The following is a 24,874-nucleotide window of genomic DNA, read 5'->3' as shown; positions in this document are numbered from 1 at the left end:
AAATAGAGAAGTGTGGAAAAGGAAAGGAAGGAAGGGTTGAGAGATGGAAAGAGGACAATGGGAAGAAAAAATAACCTTTTTCATATATATATGTATTTATTATATGGATGTGTATGTGTCTAGTTATTATCAGCAGTTAATGATTCTTTTATATTTTGTGTGTGCAAACAATTTAGGATGTGTTTATCACCACTGCTGCTCCATCCTTTTTTTCAACAAACAATTGCTGTTGTAATAGCAAGTGTGTGTGCGTGTGTGTGTGCGTGCGTTCGTGCGTGTGTTCGTGCATGTGTGCACCATGGTGTGTGGTAGCGAACTGCTCTGCTGCAGGAGGCGAAAGCTTGCACTTTGTAGCTGTTTCCATGGAAATGATTTATGTTTGGGGTAATATTTGATTATGGCTGCTGTGTGTGTGTGTGTGTGTGTGTGTGGCTGTGTCAACCAGTTAAGCCCAAATGATCAGTTGTTTTACTAGGCTATAGGAAACACCATGTTTACGCTGCTAATCCTTTAGCTGTGGGGCTATTAAACACACACACACACACACACTCTGATTGTTCGTGTTGTAAACACAAACGGCTGCTTTGGGCTTCCAGCTGAACATAACTGACATCTTATTGAACATCATTTTGCTCAAATGCGGCAATTTATTTCTGCCAATTACTGAACTTGAATGTAAAGTTTCTCTTTTATAGAAGTTGCAATTCAATCACATGAAACTAGACTTGCTGTTTGGAGTGTATAATACATTTATATTTATAATACACCCTTATTCCAGTGTGAAGGTGTGTTACAAGCAACATCTTAAGAATGTACAACTACATTTCTATGATGCATCAAAGCCTTACTGCAGACAGGACTATCAGGTTGACTAAAGGACAGAGTACATATTGTTTAGATGACCCTGACTAACTAAGCGTGATTGATGGACCAGCAATTTCAAGTGGGCTCTGCCTGCAGGTCTCCTCTGTGGGGACGGTTCCGGTGCAGGCTCAGCTCTCAGGGCAGCTCCGTTGTCAGGACAGGAAATAACACATTGTTTTTTCCCCCCTGCATTAAAAACCATAGAGGAAGATGTGAGACATGCCCATGATGGTATTTTAGTGTTTTATATTATATAAAGCTCCTTTTGGTAGATTTCTTATATATCAGTAGATATATACAGTATAGGCTAGAGTCATACGATAGGCCACTAACATTACTGCGTTGGCTGAATTATTTAATATATATTATTGACAAAATCATGTTTAACAGTAACATGTACTTGTCGTGGCAGCAGATAGTTCTGTGTTTTTTTTCCTGACACCGGAGGTATCGTCTTGAGTGTTTTGTTTTATTTTGGGGGCATTTCCTGTCCTGACAGTGGAGCTGCCTGAGAGCGGAGCCTGCACCGGAAGCGTTCCCACAGAGGAGCTCTGCAGGCAGACTGTCTTGGCAATTTCCGAAAAATCAGTATTCACTAGCATTTTTGAAAATGACGATGGACACAAGATCCTTTCCTGCTGCAGGACAAAGAGATTGCTTTTACATAAACACATTATTATATATTATGTATTATGTTTTTATTTTGGATACTTGGAGTTTACTGTATATTAACAGCTTTGTAAATCTCATTGGGGATAAGCATGTATCTCAACTTGGAGAAAGCAAAAACAACAAATTTTAGCTTCTGATACTGAAATGTCTTTTCCATCTTTCTGTTCGTTCTTGCAGTCCATGTCAGCTCTGTTTCCATGGTAATGCTCCATCGGCTTATAGTCTGTTTATTAATGTACAATATAATGGGATTTTTGTGATGTGGATATAACAATGCATCTAAACTGCTCTTTCCAGATATGAACTGTGAAGAGTGGACGAGGTAATTCACTGAATAACACATGAACACTTTCATTCTTTAATGTTGTCTGTATCTCATATTTACACTAGTTAATATTAACCCCAGTACTTCCTGTGAATGCCCCCCTTGACGGCATGGAGCGGTTGCTATGGTGATGTGTGCGGTACCTGCCCCTGGTGCGTCCCTTGTTGTCAGCTGTTGCCGTGGTAACAGTAACAGTTTTACTATTGTTTACTGATCATTATGTGCCAGTGAGCCATGAAAGATACTGAGATATGATTTTTTTTTTTTTTCCTGACCTGGAAAACATAGAGTCACTGCTCAGAGTCAAATATTTCTAAGGCTGAAATGTGGATTAACAGTTATACAAAATATGAGATGTTTGTGCACATTTTGATTACTCTGTAGCTACACTTTGCAGCTTGATATATATATATATTTTTAGAGGAGCAGGTCAGGGACATGTCTAAATCTTGTTTTTATTTTATTTACCCTGGTAAATGTTTGCTTCCCAATGTGCTCCAGACCTACAGCATCAACAAAACACACTCTTATTCGATGCTCCTGTAATCAAACATCCAGATTAGGTTTCTGCAAAGGCAATTCAAAAAGCAATAAGGGGCAATCATGTCAGTTATTTTGATTTAGTAATAGAGGATTTACCCAAATTAAGCCTGCAACTCAATGATTAAATGAGAAAGAGTATCTATGTTGTATCTATGTAATGTTGTAGTGCACTTAAGATGCTTTGATTAAAACACAAAATTAAATTTCAGCTCTATTAGGGGCATGATGTTTATATTTTGCTTTGGCTCAAGATTGAATATAAAGGAATGAATCTATACTTTACATAATAATAATAATAACAACAACAAAAACTGTATACTGGCACCGTGATAAAATACAGTACATGATTTGGAGTGGCAGCAGATTAAGATATTCTTCCCCTTCTTTGTCCACATTTACTGTTGTTTTCATGCTGTGAGGAGAGTCTGTATGTGCCTACTCTATAACCCTCTTTCTTTGGATCGAGTCCCACCAAAGCTAGTCTCCTGTGTCTCCTGCTGTCTCACCTAATAATAAAACACAGTGAATATCCTGCCCACTCTCCTGTGGCTGTGCTGTAAAAAGGTTGAAGACCTCTGGCCCGGTGTGTAGTTAGCCATGCATGGCTCTGTATCGCCTCTCTGTTAAACGTGGTTGACTGTTAGAGGTTAGCAAGGAGGGCACTGGCAAACACAAAAAGGTTCACTCTCAGTCTTAAATAAAATATACAGTATTGGATTGTACCAACTAATGTCATCATTTTAGAGCTTGTTTTCCCCCAAAATACATATATTGAGTACATTTTAGGATGCTAATTTGTGTTGTCATAAATGTCAGTGTTTCCGTAGGTATCAATTTCTCTTGCTTCAATTTTTATACCAGCTATGGAAAATATATGATTTAATAATGTATTTAGGAGTCCTTTCAAGTGGAAAAGTCAACAAAACAATATTGTTGTTTGCTCTGACAGTGACACATACACACTGCTATAATTTCTGTAATTTGTCTTTCTTGTTCTATTCTGTACACACATCTATTGCACATCTGTCCATCCTGGGAGAGGGATCCCTCCTCTGTTGCTCTTCCTGAGGTTTCTTCCATTTTTTTTTCTCCCGTTAAAGATTTTTTTTAGGGAGTGATTTTCAAATCATGGGTCTAAGGACAGAAGATATTGTATTGCTGTACTGACTTTAAACCCGCCTGAGGCAAATTTGTAATAGTGATATTGGGCTATATGAATAAAGCTTACTTGACTTAAAATTGACTTGACCACTGCCCAATTGGAACAGCCCCAACTCTTATAGTACAGTACTCCCAAAATAGGTGATCATTACAGTCCTCTATATTAATTCCTTTGATTTTTCAGTCTAATTCGTTTTACAGTTTTTATTGAATTTGTGAAGTGGGCTTTTGCTTAAATATTATGTTCAATATCAAATCCTTGCATTGCCTTAATGCAGTAACAAAGTACTGTTGCCATGCATAATATTAAAATTTTTTAATGTGCAGATTATTATTAAAAATCAAACTTTTTCCAAAGTTCGGCCCATTTTTTTCCTATGCCATCAAATAGTGTGGAATTTGAAAAGTTTGAAAAGTTTGATGGTATTTTATTAAATGGGATGTATCATGTACAATTCCAGGTCTATATTTATATTCTGGGGCTCTACTGGAATATCTTTGCATGATTTACAAAAGCAGTCATTATTTATCTTATACTGATCCTTTCTGCAGCCCCTCTGTTCAGCCTCTGAATGAAACAGGCCAGTTTCGCTCCTGTCTCTTTAAGGCCCCCCTCTCGATCAGCCCACTCTGTTCTGATTGGTTAGCTTCCGAAAGCTGTGTCTCGGCTGACTTATGGCAGTTCTGGAGGCAAAATAAACAAACAGTAGTAGAAGGATTTCACTTCTTTTTCTCATTCTTTATTCAAAATGTCAACTTCTCAAATACAACTGTACATGTTTGACCCTGAATCCAATTGGAAATATGCCAGTAGACAACGCGAACAACCCCGTTGAACAATCTTAGCAACAAAGGCAACGGAACAGAAGTCCATTTGTGGGCATGCGCGAACAATCTGATGTCATCACAAGGAGTAAGTAGAGGTTACTGCAAACGGAGCATTGCAGGGAACATTTTTACATACGTTCACCTCAACAGTGTCAAAATAACAGAACATCACAAAAAAGCATGATATGTCCCCTTTAAAGTTAGAAATGACATGCAATCATGGCAATACTATTACAAACTGAGTGGTAATTGGGCCTTTTCTCACACTTGTGGCATTGTTAAAAGTAGTAGTCCTTTTTTCACAGTAGGAAAACACAACTTTAAATAATAAAATGAATAATGTCGTATTTCCATTTAGCTGCTTCAGTTTCAGGGTCCTGGCATTGTGCATGCTGGCTCACTGTCACACTGTCATGGCTTATTGGGACACCTTCATACAACAGAGCCAACATTAACATTAACATTAGTAACACCTGTACCTTTCCTACTATATGACAAAATGTCTGCAGTGAAAACTGTTGGTTCTTTTACTCAAGAAGAAGAAAAAAACAGAAAAAAAAACCTATTCTGGATGCAGGTCCTCTTTTCACAGAACATTTTTTTGTACAATAAATAAATGCAGACACAGTGATCATATGGTGCTACGTCTTGCACTTCAGCCTAGACCTCTGATCACAGTAGACAGACCATTATAAATCAAAATCAATGGGTACTGGAACCCGGGGGGGAACTAGAGCACACTCTTTCTTTAATTGCATTAATCGCACCGAATAAATAACAATTACAGGATAAGCTGTGTGCTCTAGTTTCCTCCTGGGCTCCACAAGCTGCAGACTGTGATCAGCACCTCCTGGATTGGGAAGCAAACCATGGACTCTGCAGAAAAAAAAAGAAAGTGTATGTGTGTGTGCGCTGAAGGGTGTGCTGCAAGCAAATGTGGTTCCTATGGTAACGCGACCTGAAAATATGGAAACAAATTCAATTACTCTTTCTCTTGATTTTTGCCTTTCGCCGTCTCTGATTTCCATTTTAAGTCTCTGCGTCTGTTCGTTGCAGTCCTTCGCTCTTCCTCCCGCTCTCTGTCTGGCGCTCAGTAATGGAGGTGATTTGGAACACTCCTTTGGAAGGAAGTCATTGCGTCTAAGATTTAGGCTTTCAATGAAAGGGAGCAAGGAAACAACACATTCACCAATCTGTCAGATGTCAGATTTTGGCGGTCTATGTGTGTGTGTAGGTGTGTGTGTTTGTTTGTTTATGTTTGTGCATGGTTGGCTGTGCTGGGGATGAGTGCAGTGAAGAGGAGTTATTTTACAGCTCTGAGGCAATAAGATGAAAATTTTGTAGAGCGCGCCAAACCATGGGCAGGGTGTTTGTGTGTGTGTGTGTGTGAGATGAGACACTACTGTCTTATCACTGGAAATGCTGGAAGCCTAAGAACACAGTCTTGGTTTCAATAGTCCTTCCTTTTGAGCAGTTTCCTTTCACATTTTCATTTCACTGTAGTCTCTTTTGTTTCTCTGTCAGTCATTCTATTAATCCACCTTTTCTTCTCTGTCTCTCTTGTCTTTTTCCTCCCTCGGGTCCTCCAGCTCCACTGCAGGACCGTTCCTCTCTCTTCCCAAATGAAAAATGAGGAACTTGGCAGAAAAGTTTTATGGAGCGAAGACAAATGCCATTTTTTTTTTCTTCTGCTAGAATAATCCTTTCAAAGTGCATGTGATAAAAGGGACTACATTAAAGGTTCATTGTGTAAGAATTGGCCACTTGATCCATACAAATAGGGGGAAAGGATATCACCCACACCACCACCACAATTCCCCCAAAACGCATCACCCCACCACCATTATCATTCACTGAATATAGCGTAAAGCTTACTGTTTACAGTGAATCTGTGTGGTGGCGTCAAGATATCAAAATGCTACAGAGACATTAGGGACAGTGGTAAATTACCAAAGAGCTGCACAGATCAGAAAGCAGTTGCACCATGGAGATGAGTTACAACATAGCTCTAAGTAACAACTGAATAGTTACACACATGCCCCTAGGGTAGGTGCAAATCATAAAATGTCACTGAACTCACTAATGGTAAAACAGCACTTTTTCTGCCACACAGCATCATTTTTTCATTAATTGCTGCCATTTTGCAACACAGTAATCCAGTAGAGACCTAATTTATAGATATATTACTACTTTATAGATATTACTACGATGTGCTACGATGCCAAATGGCCAGCTTTCACATAGCTGGTGCAACCCAGTGCGGTTCATCGGATCAGCTTACATGACCAACTGATGCAGCAGCAACATCTGTGCAACTTTCCAAATAGGTGTTATTTGGATACACTGACTACATATTGGGAATGTACATGGTTATTTTCTTACCTGAAAAAATATTAAAACTTAATAAAGTCCAACAGCATTTAGCCTGGCTTTGCCATTACTGCTGGTTGCTCTGGGCAGTATTACTTCTTCTTCCTCTCATGTTGGACTGAGGGCAAACTAGACACTACAGTGACTCAATATTGCCCCTGAGGTACAAAGTGGTATTACGAGACAGTACAGGCCAGATGGGGCCAGAGTTAGCTGGTTAGCATGCTATAACGTCAAAACTGTTATTTTTTCACATTCTGTTGATAATTGTAGTTGATTTTGTACTAAAATTCTGGGCAATTCTTACACATTGAACCTTTAAGCCTGATGAGTTGTATCTTCTTCTTGTTAAAGGAGAGGTGAAGGTGGGCGAGTGCACACACAGATGTGATTAGTAGTTGCATATTGTTTCACTGGTATGGTCTGATACACAGTCGTGTCAGACTGTTAGAGTGTGGGATATTTTCAATAATGACTCAGCTGCACAGAAAAGAACTGAGAATGATTTTGTGAATTAAATATATTGTTCAAGACCTGCATTGTGTTTTAATGGCCAGAGCACAGTCCCGTTCAGTGCTTATTGTCCTACTCAGCGTCTTTGTCTAAATGGCTACAAAGCTATTGCCAGAAGTCCTTATTGCACCGTCAGATTCAGGAAGTTTTTAATAGCGTCTAGTCATTTTCTATAAACTTTCTCTAACTAAAATTGTGTCGCTTATCAATTTCAGCCAAATGACTGCTTAGTGGATGGAATTGGATTTGTGTTTTTACAACATCACAAAATTGGTGACTTGCTCACTGAAAGGCATGACAACCAGTGTTTGGGGGCACAATATATCTATCAAAAACTTGATAACTCCCCACTTGTCAAGGTCTGAATAGACCGTTTAGCAAAAATACATTTTCCTGTGCAGGTGCTTTTTACCTGAAGTAGACCACATATTGTACCTCACACAGCTGCGTTTTTACCAGTTTTCATGGCTCATTTGAGCATGAAATGCACCTATTTAGCCTCAAAACTACATCTTGAGCACCTGCATTCATACATCTGTCCATCAGATTTCTGCTGACCAAAGTCTTTTCAATAAATTCTTTGAAAAATAACTAAATATTACCATAACCCAATCAAAGCATGTCTATTATAACTCACTGGTTCCTCAATAACTAATGAGAAGTACATAATATCCACTTCCTCCTCTCTGGAATGCTTCAGCTGGCTGGTTTAACTGAAAATGAACTGTACATTCCTGAATCTCAGTATGCTAAAGACATAATGCTTTGGAGGATTTTTCTTGAATATCCATGTGCGCTGTAAGGCTACAACATACATGTGGCTCTGTGGTCAAACAAGTGATCACATTTGGTGAGAAATTATTATTTTGTGAAAAAATAAAGGAGCAATAGTGTGTAAGAGGAAAATGGCTGGAGCTCTAAAAACAAAGTAATGCCCAGCTTGAGCTTGAGCGACACACTGGACTCCTCCTGTTCCCTCCTTTTAAGTCATTTTACATAAAAAGCACTGGCTAAATGCCAAATGTGTAGCTAATACTAATTTGGCTGTATAATGTCCCTGAGTGATTATCTCCAGTATTAATGCAGCAAGGAAGCGAGATAAAAACCTGAAGGGAGGCTTATATAATAGTAACCCCTGAAGGTAATGCGACCGGCCATTAGAGGCTGTAGCCTGCTAGTGAATCAGGTGAGCTCACAGAGAAGGCTGCCAAGATTCACCAATCACACATGGCTACACACTCATACACATGGCCACACACACACACACAATCACAGACCCATGCAGTTTCATATGGAGGGCTCGCATGGATATACAAAAGATGTACACACATAATTTTCACACAGATTGTCGATACTAGTTTGGTTGCTGTGTAAATGTGTGTTTTGTGTATCTTGGTCACCTGGTATGTTTGTTTGCATTCACTAATGGGTCCATATATTGTGCATTTGTGTGAGAGAGGTGAATATTAAGTAATGATGTTAATATGTTTGCATGCGTTTGTATGCATGCAAACATACGTGTGTAAGCAAATGTGTTTGTGTGTGTGTGTGTGTGTGAGTATGACTTAAGTCACTTTCAGGGACAAAAACCTATGTGTGTGTGTGTGTGTGTGTGTGTGTGTGTGTGCAGCTCATGCCTTGGTTTGTGTCCAGATGTCCATATGCTGCCAGGCAGGGCAGGGCATGTGGCCATCTGGTAGAAGATAGAAATACAACCAATAGGCTTTGACCTTTTGATTTGGTTTCTGTAATGGGGCGTGTACTGTGTGTATAATGCTCATCTGACGTTTAGCATCACTGGCTCGCAGTAAATGAAGTCTTTACCAAAATTTTGGTGTCTTTTGTATGTTTTCTGGATGTGTCAGCTTATTGCTCTGTAAAGGAGACTGAAAGAAAATCTTATTTTTCTCCTTTTCTGATGTGTGATGATGTAAAAGATTACACCTGAAGGTTATGTTTTATGCTGTTATACATCTTCACTTCTGAACAGACAACATTTGAAGTAGCAGTTCAAGTTGGATGTATGATGGGAGACATGTGTAATCCAGTGATGTATTGCACAGTAATCTTCTAGACAGAACAACATAATAAAAGCCAGGGAGCAGTTCTGACATTACTCTCTGATGTCAGCCAGTTTAACATCCAGGTCTTTGTCATAACTTTGTTTCACTGAATGCAGAATATCCAGCATAACGGAAAAAACATCCTTCCCCCTCTCGCAATGACCCTTGGAATCTATTGTATGCCATAGATTGCTTTATATACAATAGGTACCTATAGTTCACAGTGTGAATATGGGACTGTGAGTGTGTGGTGTTTGATTTTGTCTGCAATTTTCCCTATAGAAGAAAAAAAAACAATTCAGGAACTCGTTTTACCACCCGCTGCTCGATTACGCGGTAATACACAGCTGGTTTATCAAATACTAATGTTTTTATTATTCTGAACCATCATCTTAATGTAAAGACAGTAACTATATTCACTTTTATTTTAACTCCTGACTTCACCTGGTCATCACACACTGTGAATTCACTCGATTCTGATTACACATCTTTGCATCTTGCTGTGTTATTTGGCTCATACATACAGTATTATAAACTGAAAAAAGAGTTATACATGCACTGAGTTTAATATCCAATTCTAATTCACCTCTACGGATATACATATCTAATAAAACTTTATATGTTTTCTATCTCTCTGTCCTCTGCACTGCTCTTTGTCTATTTCTCTTGTTCTCTCCTGGTCACTGGCTCTACCGCATACAGTATTTGCTTGTGTAACCGGGCAAACAGTAAAGCAGTCAGCAGGTTTGATCTATAAAACACACTAAGGCAGTAAAAACGATACTGTGGGGTCAGCATTGTGGTCCTCCGGAGAGCCGTGAGGCCCCCCGAACAAACACTCGACCAGAGCACTGAAACACTGTCACACATTAACTGGACAAGCGTGAGACCTCATTATGAAGATATTATGAAGTGACTGGCTTGTGTCATTTGTTATAGGAAAGATTCAGACTAAACAGTTTTTATATGGTTGTGATAAATGATACTTGTGAAGTTTAACATTACAGTTTAACAGGATTAATGGAAGAATACATTTGGAAAGAGGCTTACAATGTCTGTGTGCATGTGTATGTGAGGAGATTATAATTCATATGTAATGGATCATATGTGGATTATATGACATGTATTAATGATAATGTGGATGGTGTGCAGAGGAGGCGAGGGGAGAGAGGAGAGAAAAAAAATAGAAGGGAAATGAGAGGGAGGTGATCTTTTTTTTTTTCCCCCCCTCCATCTCCCTTGACAATAGGGAGCGTGAGACTAGTTTAAGGAGAGGAGGAGGAGGAGAAAGAGGACGGGAGGGTGGAGTGGAGGAATGGGAGTGAGAGAAGAGTGAGGAAAGAGAAGGAGACAATCAAAGAAAAATGTAAACACAACGGCTTAAATGCAGACAAAAGGCACAAAAAACACGGCGACTTCCTGTCCTCAACTCTCCTCTCTTTCTTTCTCTCTCTGAACACTTCTCTGGAATCCTCTGACTGTGGTCGGTTACTAAGCAACCAGAATCCTGTCGAAACTGTGTCAGAGAGACCGAGAGAGAATACCGCATGATAAAAGTGGCCCTCCTAATCGCTATAATCAGTCAGGATGTTTATGTCTGACAGTCTTCCATGGTACGCATGTTGTCACTATTAAGATACTCCCAACGATATCATTTACACAGGCCTAAAGGAAGTCATTTACATACAGAGTTTGTGCAACAAAGTCCCAATATAGCCTTATCTTTAAGTCCCTCAAGGATAGGGTTTGGATTATTCTCTATTTTTCTTACTGTCAAAAAAGTCCATGAAAACCCACAATGCTTCAGTGCATCTCTAAATACTTTTCCGGCTTCTCTACCCTGGCTGTGGCCACTACTGACGATGTAAATATTTAAAACAGGTCACAAATATATAGTTTGACTTTTAGAAAATGTTTGCTAAAACAGGAGTAAATGGTACATTTGTTGGGGGAGTGTTTTCAGCTGTGGATTAATATGCACAGGTGAGTATTTACAGCACCAGAACGGTGTATGTGGGATTGGCTCAAAATAAACTACAGTGGCTGAGTTAATTATAATTAAGGAATCAGCCAGTGGAATGTTGTGGCTCACTGATGCATATTTCAATAGTTTTTGGACAAAAACGCATGAGGAGTACCACACCTGATACTATATCAAGCTTTAGCTACACAGACAATGCAGTACTTTTAAGCAGGATAAATTTGTTGTTGATTTTGTCCTTTTCACTGAGAATAAAAATACAAGAGTTTTATCCTTTAAGCAAAAGAGAACGTGTGCCGAATCTATCATGTGTGGTATTTTGAGGGAAGTACATTGGTGTGCGTTAATGCATGCTGTAGAGCCTATAGCTCAAGGTTGAGCTGAACGGTTGAACCATTTCAGTCGTGTTCTATAGCCTCCGGTGTGTGTGTGTGTTTGTGTGTGTATATATGTATGTGTGTGTGTGTGTGTGTGTGAGGTGGTGCAGGTTTAAGGCCAGGCCCCACCAGATGCAGCTGCTCTATTTAGGGCTCCCTGTATCTCTCCCTCGCTCTTTCTCTCCTCCCTTTTTCCCTCTTTGGCACTCTGACACACACACACACACACACACCTGCATACACACTGTACATACACATTGTGGGGCAGATGCCATAGGAAACAGTATCTCACCTTGGGATGCCTTTTGTTCAGGCATGTTGTGTGTCAGGAATGTTTCAGTTCCGTGCTTCATTCTGCTTTTTCTGACTATTTTTTGCAAATTTTTTCATCACACACGCAGATTTTTCTCCCTGTTTTGAAATAGACCTCGAAGATAAAATAGAATAATAGCATGATCGATGCTGATAGTTGATGCAAAGTTGCTCAGAAAACATTTCACCATAAAATTGCCATCAGCACAGATTAAAAGGGCTGTGAAAGTAAGTGGGAGATGAAAGAGGTTTCAGCAGAGAGACTATAACAGAAAGAGAGAGGGAATCCTGGTGTAACTGCGTCACTGCTGCCTCAGCCTCCTCTCAGGGGTGTTTGGAGGAGGAGGAGGGATGGAGGGATGCAGGAATGGAGAGATGAAAGAGGGAAAGAGGTGACGAGGGAGAGAGGAGCGAGTTCAGGGACAGGCTGATTTATGAGTTTCTGTTTCTGAATCGTGCCGTCTTCAGGGACTCCTCTGAGATGAGCCGATCCGGAGTTCACACATACAGACACACACACACACAACACGCTCACGCAGTAGACACACGAGACACACGCGGCTCTGCTACCAGTCATTCTGTTGGCAGGATCCTTAAAGTAGTGATCACAGCGGGGGGGAGGGGGGAGGGGAGTCTTTCTGTGTTTGAGGTAATGCGTTCTCTGTGGCAGATGGTGAAATAAATGAACAATCATCCCAATCAAACATGGCTCAGAATCTGGATTGGAAGCACTCCACTGCCATATCGACGGAGTGAGACAGATCGCCAGAAGGAGAAGCAGAGATGGAGTGAGACGGAGGGAGATGTGACAGGAGAGAGATGAGAGAAAAGAGAGGAGCAGGGTTTCGGTTGGGAAAGAGATTCACAAAAGTTTTGAGATGAGCGAGAGAGGATGAAAAAGAAGGAGGGACAACAGAGGGTGGAGGGGGGGGGCAGAGCTCATTAACAGTGAATGGAGTGATGAAGGAAGGAGGACAAACAACCCCTGATGGTCTGCAGGGCGATGCCAGTAGCTCTGAACCCCGGCAGAACTCTTCAGAGCTGCTCATTGGTTGGAGCAGAAATAAGTTCCTCTGAGATTTTCTCACCAATGAATTGGGTGTTAAAATAGCATTAACAGTATAAATGCTATATCATTACAAATGCAAACAAACACAGTGCATAACTGGCAAAGAAGGCAGCTTCAGCAATTTTCATATGACATTTATTATTCTTTGAAGATTCTCTGAAATGAAATAGATTCAAATATTTTATAATAATATAATTTCATATTGCCACCTCGTGAAAGTAATCGGTGAATACTAGTTCACAAGTAGTATTGTGAAGTAGTATCTATCAAAAACTGAGAAGGCTGACTGATCCCTTATTAAGTCAGGAGGTTAACAGGTTTGATTGAAATTTCAAACCATCAGAGCAACATTTTATTACAACCCTATCACCTAAAGATCATGCTCATATTCAACTAATGCACATTAGCAGTTATGTTTAGTAGAAAAAAATCATGTTTACATACATAACATAAAGAGGAAGCATTTCTTTTGAACTCACTAGATATGTTTAGGCAACTTGAAGCACTTTGGTTCAGGTTGGGGAAAGATCATGGTCTTGATAAAGACTCAAAAGGTCACTTCTGATTTGCAGCAGATTTGCGGTAAGTAGCATGGATTTATCGTTGGTTTGGCTCAGCCATATCCTTTAATATTTAACCAAAATCACAATCTTTTCTTAACCACAACCAAGTGTTTAAGTAACTTAACTCCAACAACACGTAAACCCTGGTCTCTGTTGTTAAAGGTTTGTACATTTTACATCCAACCATCCCTCCTGACCTCCTTTTGGCCTTTGATAACATATATTACACTGTGAGGCAGGTGCTACAAAGTAATACTGTAATATACAGCATAGATATATAAAGGACAAAGGACACTGCGACCTAAATTGGTATGCTCATCCTAACAGAGGACACATATTCATACACATATACACTTGTTTTCATACTTAGAGTATACACACACACATGCACACTCACACACATACACACAGCTGTCCTGCTGATCGACCTGAGTAGAAAGTGTGATTAGGTTATTACATCTGATGGGATTGAGTTTGCTCTACTCTAATGAAAGAGGGATGGACTGGAGCATGAAAAACGAGGGGAGGGGGGGGAAGGGTGGGTTAAGAGAAATGAATTGAAGAAGCGGATGGAGGGAAAGATACTGTACGTGGAGGGGGAGTTTAAAAAAAAGAGGGAGGTGAAAGGCTAAGAGGAAAGATAGAGGTGGATGATGTGGAGAAGTGAAGGTGGGAGCAGGGGAAGAATGAAAGAGAGCGAGACGGGGTGAAGGTGAGAGTCAAGGAAAGGAAAGGAAGGAGGAGGAGAGATGAGAGAGGTTGCGAGGAGAGGGATAGATGGAGGAAAAACCTTGTTTTCAGCAGTGGGTTGAGGTTAATATTCCTGCGACTTTAAAGCAACATCTGGTAATATGTCTACCTAGATATACACAGGAAAGGGGCAAAATTGATTAAGAACAATATAGAAGCATCTATACATGCTCATGTCATGCGATTGAAAGTGTCACTGGAGCATCCGTTGAGCTCCAAATGTGTTACCCATTGAATTCTACAGAAATACATTAGTATCATCTGTTTCCTTTTCCTGTTCTCTTCTCAGCCATTTACCCACAGAGTTAGTCTGAGAGTGCCATTATCCCCCAAACCACTTCCCCAACGCACTCAAGTGTTACAGACAAGTGTGTTTCTTTTCTTCATCTCTTTATCTGTGTGTTTATGGATGCATAGATTTGCTTCCCCCGAGCCATCTGTCTGTCATGGCAGAGTTAAGTGCTGTGACTGGTCACTGATCTGAACCTTTCACACTTCCACCATTTACCACTCCTTTAGCTCCAAATTCAGTGGAATGAGGCAAACAAAACAAAACAGACAGGTTGAAATGTATCCGCCTGCCTGAGAAATTTCACCTGACACGAGAGAACGACAGCCAATAAGCCTCAGGCAGGAACTGCGCTACTCTGTAAATTGCGGCCAATAACTGTGACCAATGACATCTGCACGGAACATTTTTAAAGCTAGATTCCCTGGAGAAGAGGCTGGTTGCGCTGGCTGTCAGGAATCAAAATAATAAATGCAGGCATTATAGAAAATAAAAATCCAAATCTAATTTACATTAATGGCAACGATGTCAAACTAAACCTCTAATCAAATCATAATAGCTTTGATTATCACACCTGCTGCTTCTGTTGCAAAGCATCAAATGTGCTTGCATGCCATAACAACAGGCTTATTTTTATAAGCTCCGGTTGTGCTTTCGTGTAGATGTGCGGTTAGACGAAAAACTTGACGCAAGGGGAGGTTTGAGAGCTGCCAGCCAGACGCGACAGGCTAAATATGTAGCTTATCGCGGAACAAAGAGAGCTAAGCCACGGAGCAGATAGAGAGAAGTTCTGCTTGTGAGCTGAGTCGAGACTTAACACTGTAGATCCTCCTTAACGCATACGGACAGGTAGAGAACCCTGGAGGGACGGAGGAGAGAAAAAGCAAGAATGAGAGGAGGGAAGGTGAAAATAAAGGAGGATGTCATAACAAGGGAAGAAAAAAATGGAAGTAGGTAAAGAGAAAAGCAGATGTTTTCTCTTTTTTTTAATTTGATTTAGCCAATGGAAGGTTTTCATCCACAGTCAGTGGATTGACTGTGTACGAATTGCTGTCATGGGAGACAACTGGACATTTCTTTGTTTGTAGTGCATCATTGCTGCTTTACTATTTACTGCACACTCCTTCCTCCCCTCTGCTCTCTCTGTAGTCTTGTACAGTATGCACTGGCACCGGCCTGACAGCTGAAATGGAGTGGGCTTGACATTGTGTGTGTGTGTGTGTGTGTGTGTGTGTTGAGACTTTTCCAGGGTATTCATGCTTGTGTGCATCCATGTATGCCTAAGAGGTTGTGTAAGGGAATTGTTGTCTTGCATCAGCAGCCACTTGTGTCACAATGTGCGTGTGTGTGTGTGTGTGTGTGTGTGTGTGTGTGCTTGTGTTTGTGAGTGTGAGCTCAGTGCAATCTTATTAAAGCACTGTTGACCATATGAAGGTGAAGTACTACTGCGCTTTTCATGTCCAGTTAAAAACAAAACAAAAAACCTGCAAACCATGCTGCGCCCTGAGTGAACACATGTATAAAAGTACTATGCATTTGTGTGCGTGTGAACACTTTGCTAATGTGTGTAAGTGTTATCACAGTCGCAGTAGGTGTGAGACTTTGCTATGACAGAGCGTGGTACAAATTCAACAGGCTCTTACAAATGCTTAATATTACATTGTGATATGTGTGTCTTGTTTACCTTGGAAGGCTTGTATTGTCACATATTCGCACAGCAGATGCTGATGATAAACACTGAGTCATTCGATACCCATTATACAGTGACAAATAAATGTAATTGATACTTCATACTATATATCTGTCTTTTTTGCAAGCTTTCCGTCATCCCCTCTGTCCCTAACAGTTTTGCTGTGTGTGCATGGGTAGATGTCCGCAATGTGATGTCTTTTTGGATATTCTTACTGTATGTATGCAGTACAGTATGTAGTATTTTTATATTATTCTTGAGCAAGACACCAAATTCTTATTCCTATTTTGTGCCAACTAATTGAACACTGTGGTTACACTGGATGGGCTGAGAAATAGACGCAATCATAAACCAAGTTCATAAAAAGTAGTTTCAGCATTCTGACCTTCCAGTAGATAAACAAATAAACACAGCAAGACAAAAACAAAAACAGCACATTTTTATAGTATTGTATAGTGTTTTTTTTAAGTAGTAAGTGCAAAGTTCATACAGAGCCTCTAAATGCCATGCCGAGAGATGATAAACGGTAATATTGAACTATTGCCCAATACTACACTTACAAATACCCACAATCCCCCACATCCAGTGTGACATGACACAGACCTAATTTGATTTGCTCAGATAGCTGAGGCATAAATCGACCTTAACAACAGAGACCAGGAGCATTATGTGCCAGGCCTGGATTGGTCCCTTCCAGGGGAGAAAATCTAACCAATGCACACTATTTGATCTTGCTTATAGCACCATAGGGAAAACATGACTATACTTATGTATTTCAGCTTGTGTGTGTGTGTGTGTGTGTGTGTGTGTGTGTGTGTGTGTGTGTGTGTGTGTGTGTGTGTGTGAGGCAGAAGCCAAACAAAATTTGAAAAACACACCAGGATGGTTTTCTTTGTTGATTTCTGTTTACTGCAAATCAACGCGTACTGAGCTCGCTTTGTAGCGACAGCCTGGCTTGACTTTGAGGACTTGCACATTAATGCTCATGTGTGTCTATGCATGCATACATCTGTGTGTGTGTGTGTGTGTGTGTGTGTGTGTGTGTGTGTGTGTGTGTGTGGGAGAGCTGAAGACAGAAGGGAGCTCAGGAGGTGTTGACTGTGGAGATTAAAGAGGAATTAGAGAAAGCAGAGCACAGGGAGATGCAGAGCGACACGAGGGAGAGAGAGAGAGAGAGATTCTCTGAATATTCAAATCTCTCATTTTAATTCTGCTGCAGATTACTGAATCTTTCATCTGTGAAGGAAGGATCGACCTTACGTTGCTTGACTTAGAGCATTTGTGTGTGTGTGTGTGTGTGTGTCTGTGTGTGCTTGAAGCACGTACTGAATAGTGACAAACTGGCCCAAGGCATTTTCCATGTGATTGAGCATGTGTTTTTCTTTTTGTATTAATACTCGCGACAGCACATTGTAACTTAACACAATGTTATTGGCAACATTTTATCGCTACTCCCCCAGGGGCACTACAATACATGTTTTACACTAATGTAATGGCTAAATACACAACATCTAACTCATTTGTAGAGTGGGTACATACAACAGAAGCAACATCCCTAATGCCCCAGAGCTGTTGTTGCTTCAGCTGAATTACTGAATAAAATGTAACACTCCCCAGTGTGACCATGTCCTCTGAACTGGACTTCCCCTTCTACGTATTACTCACTGCCCACCACAATTCCCCTGTTTTACATACAGTACTGTACTTGCTTAGATGTTAAATATTCAGATACCTCTGGTTTATTTCTGCTTCTCATTCCTCTTTTTAATGAGTCTCCCAAGGATAAACAGCAGGGTTGCATTCTTCCTGCCTCCCACAGTAGTACCACTTCTGTTAACTTGAATAGCCATGGGAGCTTGGCGCATTTGTAGAGGCTTTTTTTTTTCTTCTTTTTTTTTTCCCAGAAATGCAGCAGACACTCCAGTTATCCTCAATATGTCACAGTGTGAATATTATAGAATCTTAAAAGTGATGTAAACCTTGGGAAAACAACTTGATAACCACAATTTGTCATAATGACTGGTTGTTAACATTTACCTGAACAGTTTTATAACATTGTATATGTAAATTAACTATAGAGCAACCTACAGCTGATAGCATAGTCTCAGTCAGGAGAAAGTGATCTGAGCATGAGTGTGTGATGTTACAAGGGTATCATGATCAGATTGGCATTGTAGCCCTGGATAGATATGGTCCGCATATAAAGTAACAACATAATTAACAGTTAAGCTTTAACTGATCTAGATATTTCATATTTCAGTAGATCAGTATCTTTAACTTCTCTCACAGTGGACAGAGGGAAAGCTTTGTCAGTAGGGTGAATAAAGACATTTTTATGGAGCACATTGCATACTTGTCAGGTTTGGTTAATTTAGGCAGCCTGACATAGGTGAGCAGTGGCAGCCAGGGCTCAGGAAATCATCTGTCAGATGTGAAAATGGGACGGAATACAGATGCTGTTTTGGAGGGAGGGAGGGAGGGAGCATGGGCGACCTTTACTGTATTTTAGTTCTGTGTATGTATTAATTTTTGACCTGATTTTCTTCAAATCTTGTAATATTGAATGCTGTGCTGTAATTAGAGAAAAATCTAAATGAAATGTATTTAAATATTGGGATCTACAGATGTGGTAACTGCATTTGCAATATGTACTTGCATGACATTGTACAAATAGCTCTTTTCTATGTCCATTATAAGGTCCCATCTCTGAGTCTCTGATCAAAATGGAAGGACATTTTCCCCAGAGGCAAAATTTCACAAAACTCTGTTTATTTTACTGTCAGTTTTTTTATAGATATGTTGTGATTTATGACTTATGTTACTACTCTTTGTAAACAACAACACAAAGTGGAAAATGTTCTCCGAAAAAGTTATCAAGCTGAATTTAGACTCAATTTGGGAAAGAGGACATTGATTTTGCATATTTTCAGCTTGTTTATGTATTCCAGAGACTTTGATTGTTTTGACCAGATCAATCATCAGCACTCCACAAAGACTTATTCAGCAGACTAGAAAACCTGCAGTTGTTAATGCAGGATCGTTTAAAGGTTGGGAATTTATGTTATGTTATAATTTATGATGCTTGTTCTAGCAGCCACTAGAGAAACAAAAAAGAAAAAGAAAGTTGTAGATCAGACTTTTTTTTGCTGATACAAGTTTTGTTTTGCCCCCTTGTCCCAGCAGTGAGTCCCAAGTGTCTGTGCGAGCGTGTATTTGTGTGTGTGCGACACAAACCTAATGTAATCTGGATGCAATGTGTGTATGCATCTGTCTGTGTTTTGTGCATCTGTATGTAACTGTGTGTGTGAGTAATGTAGAAGACAGCGGTCACCATTAGTGTTTTGATTTAACTCCCTCTCTTATTAGAACAGTACTTCACCCTGGGAATACTTCAAAACTGCAACTCACCGCACACACCAGATATGCTGTGTGCATGTGTGTGTGTGTGGGACAAAAGCCAAACTTAAGTAGAAAAACAACAGCATCAGTGCCTTTTTTTCTAGTTGAGAAGACATGATTTAGGGTTATTTCATGCTCTTGTTCTTGTTTCCCTCCTCCAATCTATTTTGCTGTCCCTCTCTCTCCATCTCTCACTCGTCCTCTCTTTGTACTCTTTGTCAAGTACTTGGTGTGTGTTATTTTTTCTCATTATAATAATGGGATATCTTCTGAAATGATTGCAGCCACAGGAGCACCGTGATGTGCTGTCCATATATTGTTTTATTAGTTTATTAGTGTTTTTATAGACTGGTTTGATTTATGGTGTTGTATCATCCTGCAACATGATGTTAGTGCTCCCAGGATGGATTTATGAATTTGTTAATACTGAGAGTGCAGCTACGATGATACATTCTATGTTGTCATCCATGTTTGCTCTTGTGATTTGTACCCCTTTGTTGTACACGGTTGTAGAAACAATGAGAAAATATCTGTTTTTGGAGCTGACAGAGGCTTTTCAGATGTGATCTTTCATTTCATCAGTAAAAACAAGGATGAGATTTTTATTGTTTACATGTTGCTGCACTTGAATCATGTCAAAGGTATTCCAAAACAAACCCAAAGCCTTCTGTAACTTACTGCTTTGTAGAAAATCTCACTGGTAGCCCAAAAAGGATAAGACAAACAAACGGAAATCAACAAAAGATTACTCCCAAGTGCTATTTTTGTCAGGTCAGAGGATACATGTGATATTTTCATACCCTTCAAAATGATGCTTCCTCCTTGTGACAAGAAAGTAGGACTTAGAAGTTTTCACAGACTAATCTTGAAATACATTAAAGATTCACATCAATAATTACTGTCATACTTTTCCCATATTCAAATGAATTGCCATAAATTGGATTATAAAACCTTCATCTTTAGTACACCGGTATCTTTTCTCAGGGAGTTACTCCATTGATCAGTATTAGAAAATGCTACAACAGGACATACAGTAGACATGGACCCATTAAAATGTTTATTTGTTAGGAGCCCTCTAACCAGGTTAGCATCCAGGCCCACTGGATCATTATTAGAGCCATTAGGTGCATTAGGCTTGGACAACACTTCATGTTGGCATCCGGTTCCAGTGTGTTGGCGGAGTGTTTGTTTACTACTTAAGCTGGATCTTAGTTGATTTTTTTTTTCTCTGTGATTTTAGTGCTTACTGTGTACAGTAGACTTACATAGAGTATATGATAATCTTACACTACATATCATATATTATTGTCCTCTATGGACGAGAGCTCTCTTTGTTTTATTGTTGAGCTTCTTTAGCTAGTCTGACCAATAGCATGGACACATTACCGAATAGCTTATGTCTGAGTGAGGCCGTTCTGCAATTGTCATCACTTGTCTCACTTTGCATAAGGACAACAGGCTGGTTTGGACCATGCTGTTCCTGCATGTACGTAGCTTGCACCTGTCCATGCCTGCGCTGGACGCATCTGGTCAGCAGAGGAGACAGTGTTACAGGAAAAAAAACCAAAAACAACTGCCCCCAGCCTTAATGATATGTAATATAATAATAACATCATTTGAAAGCAGACTGAAAACATCTCTCCTTCTTATTTAATTAGTTTCGTTTTCTTGTGTTTGCATCTTAAACTGCATTTGATTCCTTGTTTAATTGGCTCCTTATGTTGAGTATAAAATCCTCCATCTAGTGTTTTGACCTTAACTCTTCCTGTACGTGGTTCGAGCATGTGTCCATGCTGGTGATCCTGCTCAACTGTGTGACTCTGGGGATGTTTCAGCCCTGTGAAGACGTCTCCTGCCAGTCAGAGTGGTGTCGCATCCTACAGGTTAGTGTGACGCCCCTTATTACAGGGGCCCATGAGCACATTCTCTCACATGGCAAGTGTAATTTTTGTGTGTGCTGCAATTTTCTTTCTCTCCATGAAAACACATGACTAACATTTAAACTGTTTACCTGAGTGCTGACTATAATGGCAGATATACACAACTGTGCCATGCCATGTGTGATGTTGGCACTAACTAGCATGTTTCCACATGGTAGCAATGGCAAAGGAAAAGGTGTTACTTACCTTGGTCACATGTTGGAGGTTTGAGGTTCTTCCACATACAGTAAAAACCTACCAGTGTACAGTCTTCTGCCTTTTTTGTTTTTTACTTAATCTAGTTGCTCATAACACATAAATCAGTGTTTTGGTGAGTAATCTGAAATATTTAAAAGGAACATCATTCATTAGGCCAAATGTAAAAGACTAGATGATGATGAATTTTAAATGAAATTTATACCAGGGATTGCTTTCACATTCTACTTTAAGTTAATGTGAAGCGTCTAGAAGAGCCAAAGCAATACTAAATCCAATTTTTAAATAAATGATAATAAAAACTTAATTCATCCTCTTTCTTGTCTGAGATGTGTCATTTGTTTCAATATGCTCTTGCTGTAGTCTAATGTTAATGCTTGGCACATTGAGATGTGCTCATTATATTCAAATACAGACAGCCTTTGTGCTGTGGTAGATGTCTAATTAATTGATACACTGCCATAGCCATGCTAAGCCAGAGCTCTTCCCTGCTAATGGAGACAAGAAATCTTTTTCAGACAACCTCCACTGGCTCTTCCATGGGTTCTTTTAAAATGTGACTCTATAAAGATTAGGAATCTAAACATGGACATGGCCTTTTTCTGTTGGCAAAAAGTCAGTTTCCTCTTGTTATTGTTGTCAGAGTTAAACATTAATTCTGTCGTATGTATGTTTTTTTTATCATGTGCAACCAGGTATTGGACGACTGTATCTTTGCTTTCTTCGCGGTGGAAATGGTCATCAAGATGGTGGCCCTGGGAATATTTGGCTCCAATTGTTACCTTGGTGACAAGTGGAACCAGCTTGACTTCGTCATCGTCATGGCAGGGTCAGTATCCCACAATGCTTTTTGCACATGCCCAGAAATTTCTCAGTTTTATTTGTCATCTGCAGCTAGATAATAGCAACCACCTTTAAATAAAATAACACTTCATTTGTCCGTGTTACTCTGACGTTAAACACAAAGTAAACGAACATAGAAGCACAAGTGCAAGCTTAGCTCACACAAACAACGTGCACACGCACAGACAGGCAATTTCCTGCCTTAGGAATAAATATGATGACTCACAGCTCACACATGACAAAGCTGCATGACACAGGTTTGTGCCTGTCGGTGTGTTTTTGAATCGATCTGTCCTCACAATGTCCTGTCATTGGTAAAATGAATGTGTCCTTTACATAGGTGTGCTGTGTTCGTCATCATTTTGGCATATTTAAAAAAGACGATTGTTGTAATTTTGGAATTTATCTGTAAAATGTAGTTGTTAGTGTATTCTTATTTACACAACCTTGTAAAAATACAGCTATGTTGTAGAAGCACCATAATTTCACATTATTATTAAAAGAAAGACTTGCCACTTTCGTCATTATGGAATTTAACAATCAAATGAAATTTAAGTGTATTTCCTGCTAACAATCTTATAAAACCACAGCCATTTTGTAGAATCATCATCATTACATGATCATTAAAAAAAAGAAAGAAAGACCTGTCACTTTTTTGGCATTAAATGATTTACTCGTAATACTCAATTTAGAGACTCAACCATATTTTCAAAAATGTTAAATGGGTGTAAAATTATCTGAAATTTTACCTCACATTATAAGTAAATTTACCTGTTCTTCACCCCCATCCAGGTGAATAAGGGTGCAATGTAAAAGAAAGTGTTGTCCTCACCATGTATCCACATAAGGCCTCACCGGTCTATAATACCGTACTTGAACCATTGATTGCAAATTGTGTCTAAAGTGGCACCGTACTGGAATCTTTTACCTTCAGATGAAAACAACAAATAACAAATGAAAGCATCTAATTTTAACTTGGAAACTGAACCTGCTGTGAGAGTAAGCAAAGAAAAGAGAGAAGAAAAGACGTACAGTGAAAAGAAAATGTCAGTTAAACCCTTTTCCTTTTGAAACATACAGTACAATATCACATTTACCTCTCTGAGCAGCCTTCAAATGTAACGTTCAGTAACCACAACCAACAACTTGGAAACTGGCGGAGTACACGTTGCTCCTGCTGTCAGCTGCCAACCCAGACTGACGACTGGGGCCACTATGAGGCGAGTGCAGGACCTAATCAGCAGCAGACATTCCTTTAGATACTCCCACGCTCTGAGGGCCGATCCAGTATGACCACACACACACATGCTACCCACATGGCAAGCACAATCATAGAGCAGAGGACAGGAAACTAACACAATTAAGACTATGGGTCCTAACTGTCTCTGTGCCTACTTGACTATTGCCACATTTATGATGTTTGGGTGCTGTAATATACAGCAGACTACACAGAGGCAAAAGAGCTTGTGAGTCTGTATAATTAAATGTCAAATATACAATAATTATGTGGGTTGATGCCATTATAAACGTTATTATATTTTTGGTGTTCTCAGTTTTGTTGCTCTCTCCCTGCCTTTGTCTGACTGCAACTGTGTCTTTAGGGTGATGGAGTATTCTCTAGATGGCCACAACGCCAGTCTGTCAGCCATCCGTACCGTCCGAGTACTCAGGCCACTGCGGGCCATCAACAGAGTACCAAGTAAGTACAAGTTTGAACATTTGCTTTTTTAGCACAGTTTAGCACACTGCAGCACTCCACAGAACTTGTTGCTTTAAGCCTGGATGGTTTTCATTTCAGCTATTTATGAATGCATTTAGCTGGTAGGAAAGAAAACTCTGTCCATGACAAGGTTTGAAAAGGAGAATAAGGAAAACAGGAGGAAAAGGAGTGTTGATTGAGTGCACTTTACAAGCATTATTACCCAAGGAAAGCTCTTGCAGTGATTAGTTAATAACATTTAATATTTATAACATTTGCATTTTTATATCTTATTTATATTCATACATGAATATTTTTTGAGCACAGGTTGTTCAACCTATGCACATTTTATATTTATATTTCATTATGTACATTTCACTTCCTGCTATCCTGTGCTGTGTAATACTAGTTGTTATCATTCAACAGGT

The 24,874-nt window shown here is 39.7% G+C and overlaps 1 protein-coding gene across 5 annotated transcripts in view; it reads left to right on the top strand.

Annotated features, from left to right (window-relative positions):
• Positions 1-24,874, top strand: part of cacna1ha (calcium channel, voltage-dependent, T type, alpha 1H subunit a) — a 170,202-nt gene that overhangs the window by 86,233 nt on the left and 59,095 nt on the right. For all 5 annotated transcript variants that reach the window (XM_044331855.1, XM_044331854.1, XM_044331853.1 and 2 more), the window contains 3 exons: positions 21,541-21,652; positions 22,600-22,733; positions 24,349-24,446. In XM_044331855.1, coding sequence (XP_044187790.1) covers positions 21,541-21,652; positions 22,600-22,733; positions 24,349-24,446 — 344 coding nt within the window. The remainder of the gene's footprint in view (positions 1-21,540; positions 21,653-22,599; positions 22,734-24,348; positions 24,447-24,874) is intronic.

Source organism: Thunnus albacares, chromosome 17 (genome assembly GCF_914725855.1).
Source record: "Thunnus albacares chromosome 17, fThuAlb1.1, whole genome shotgun sequence".
NCBI classification, from domain to species: Eukaryota; Metazoa; Chordata; class Actinopteri; order Scombriformes; family Scombridae; genus Thunnus; species Thunnus albacares.
The sequence above is the reverse complement of the archived record's forward strand: the minus strand, read 5'-3'. Positions and strand labels throughout refer to the sequence as shown.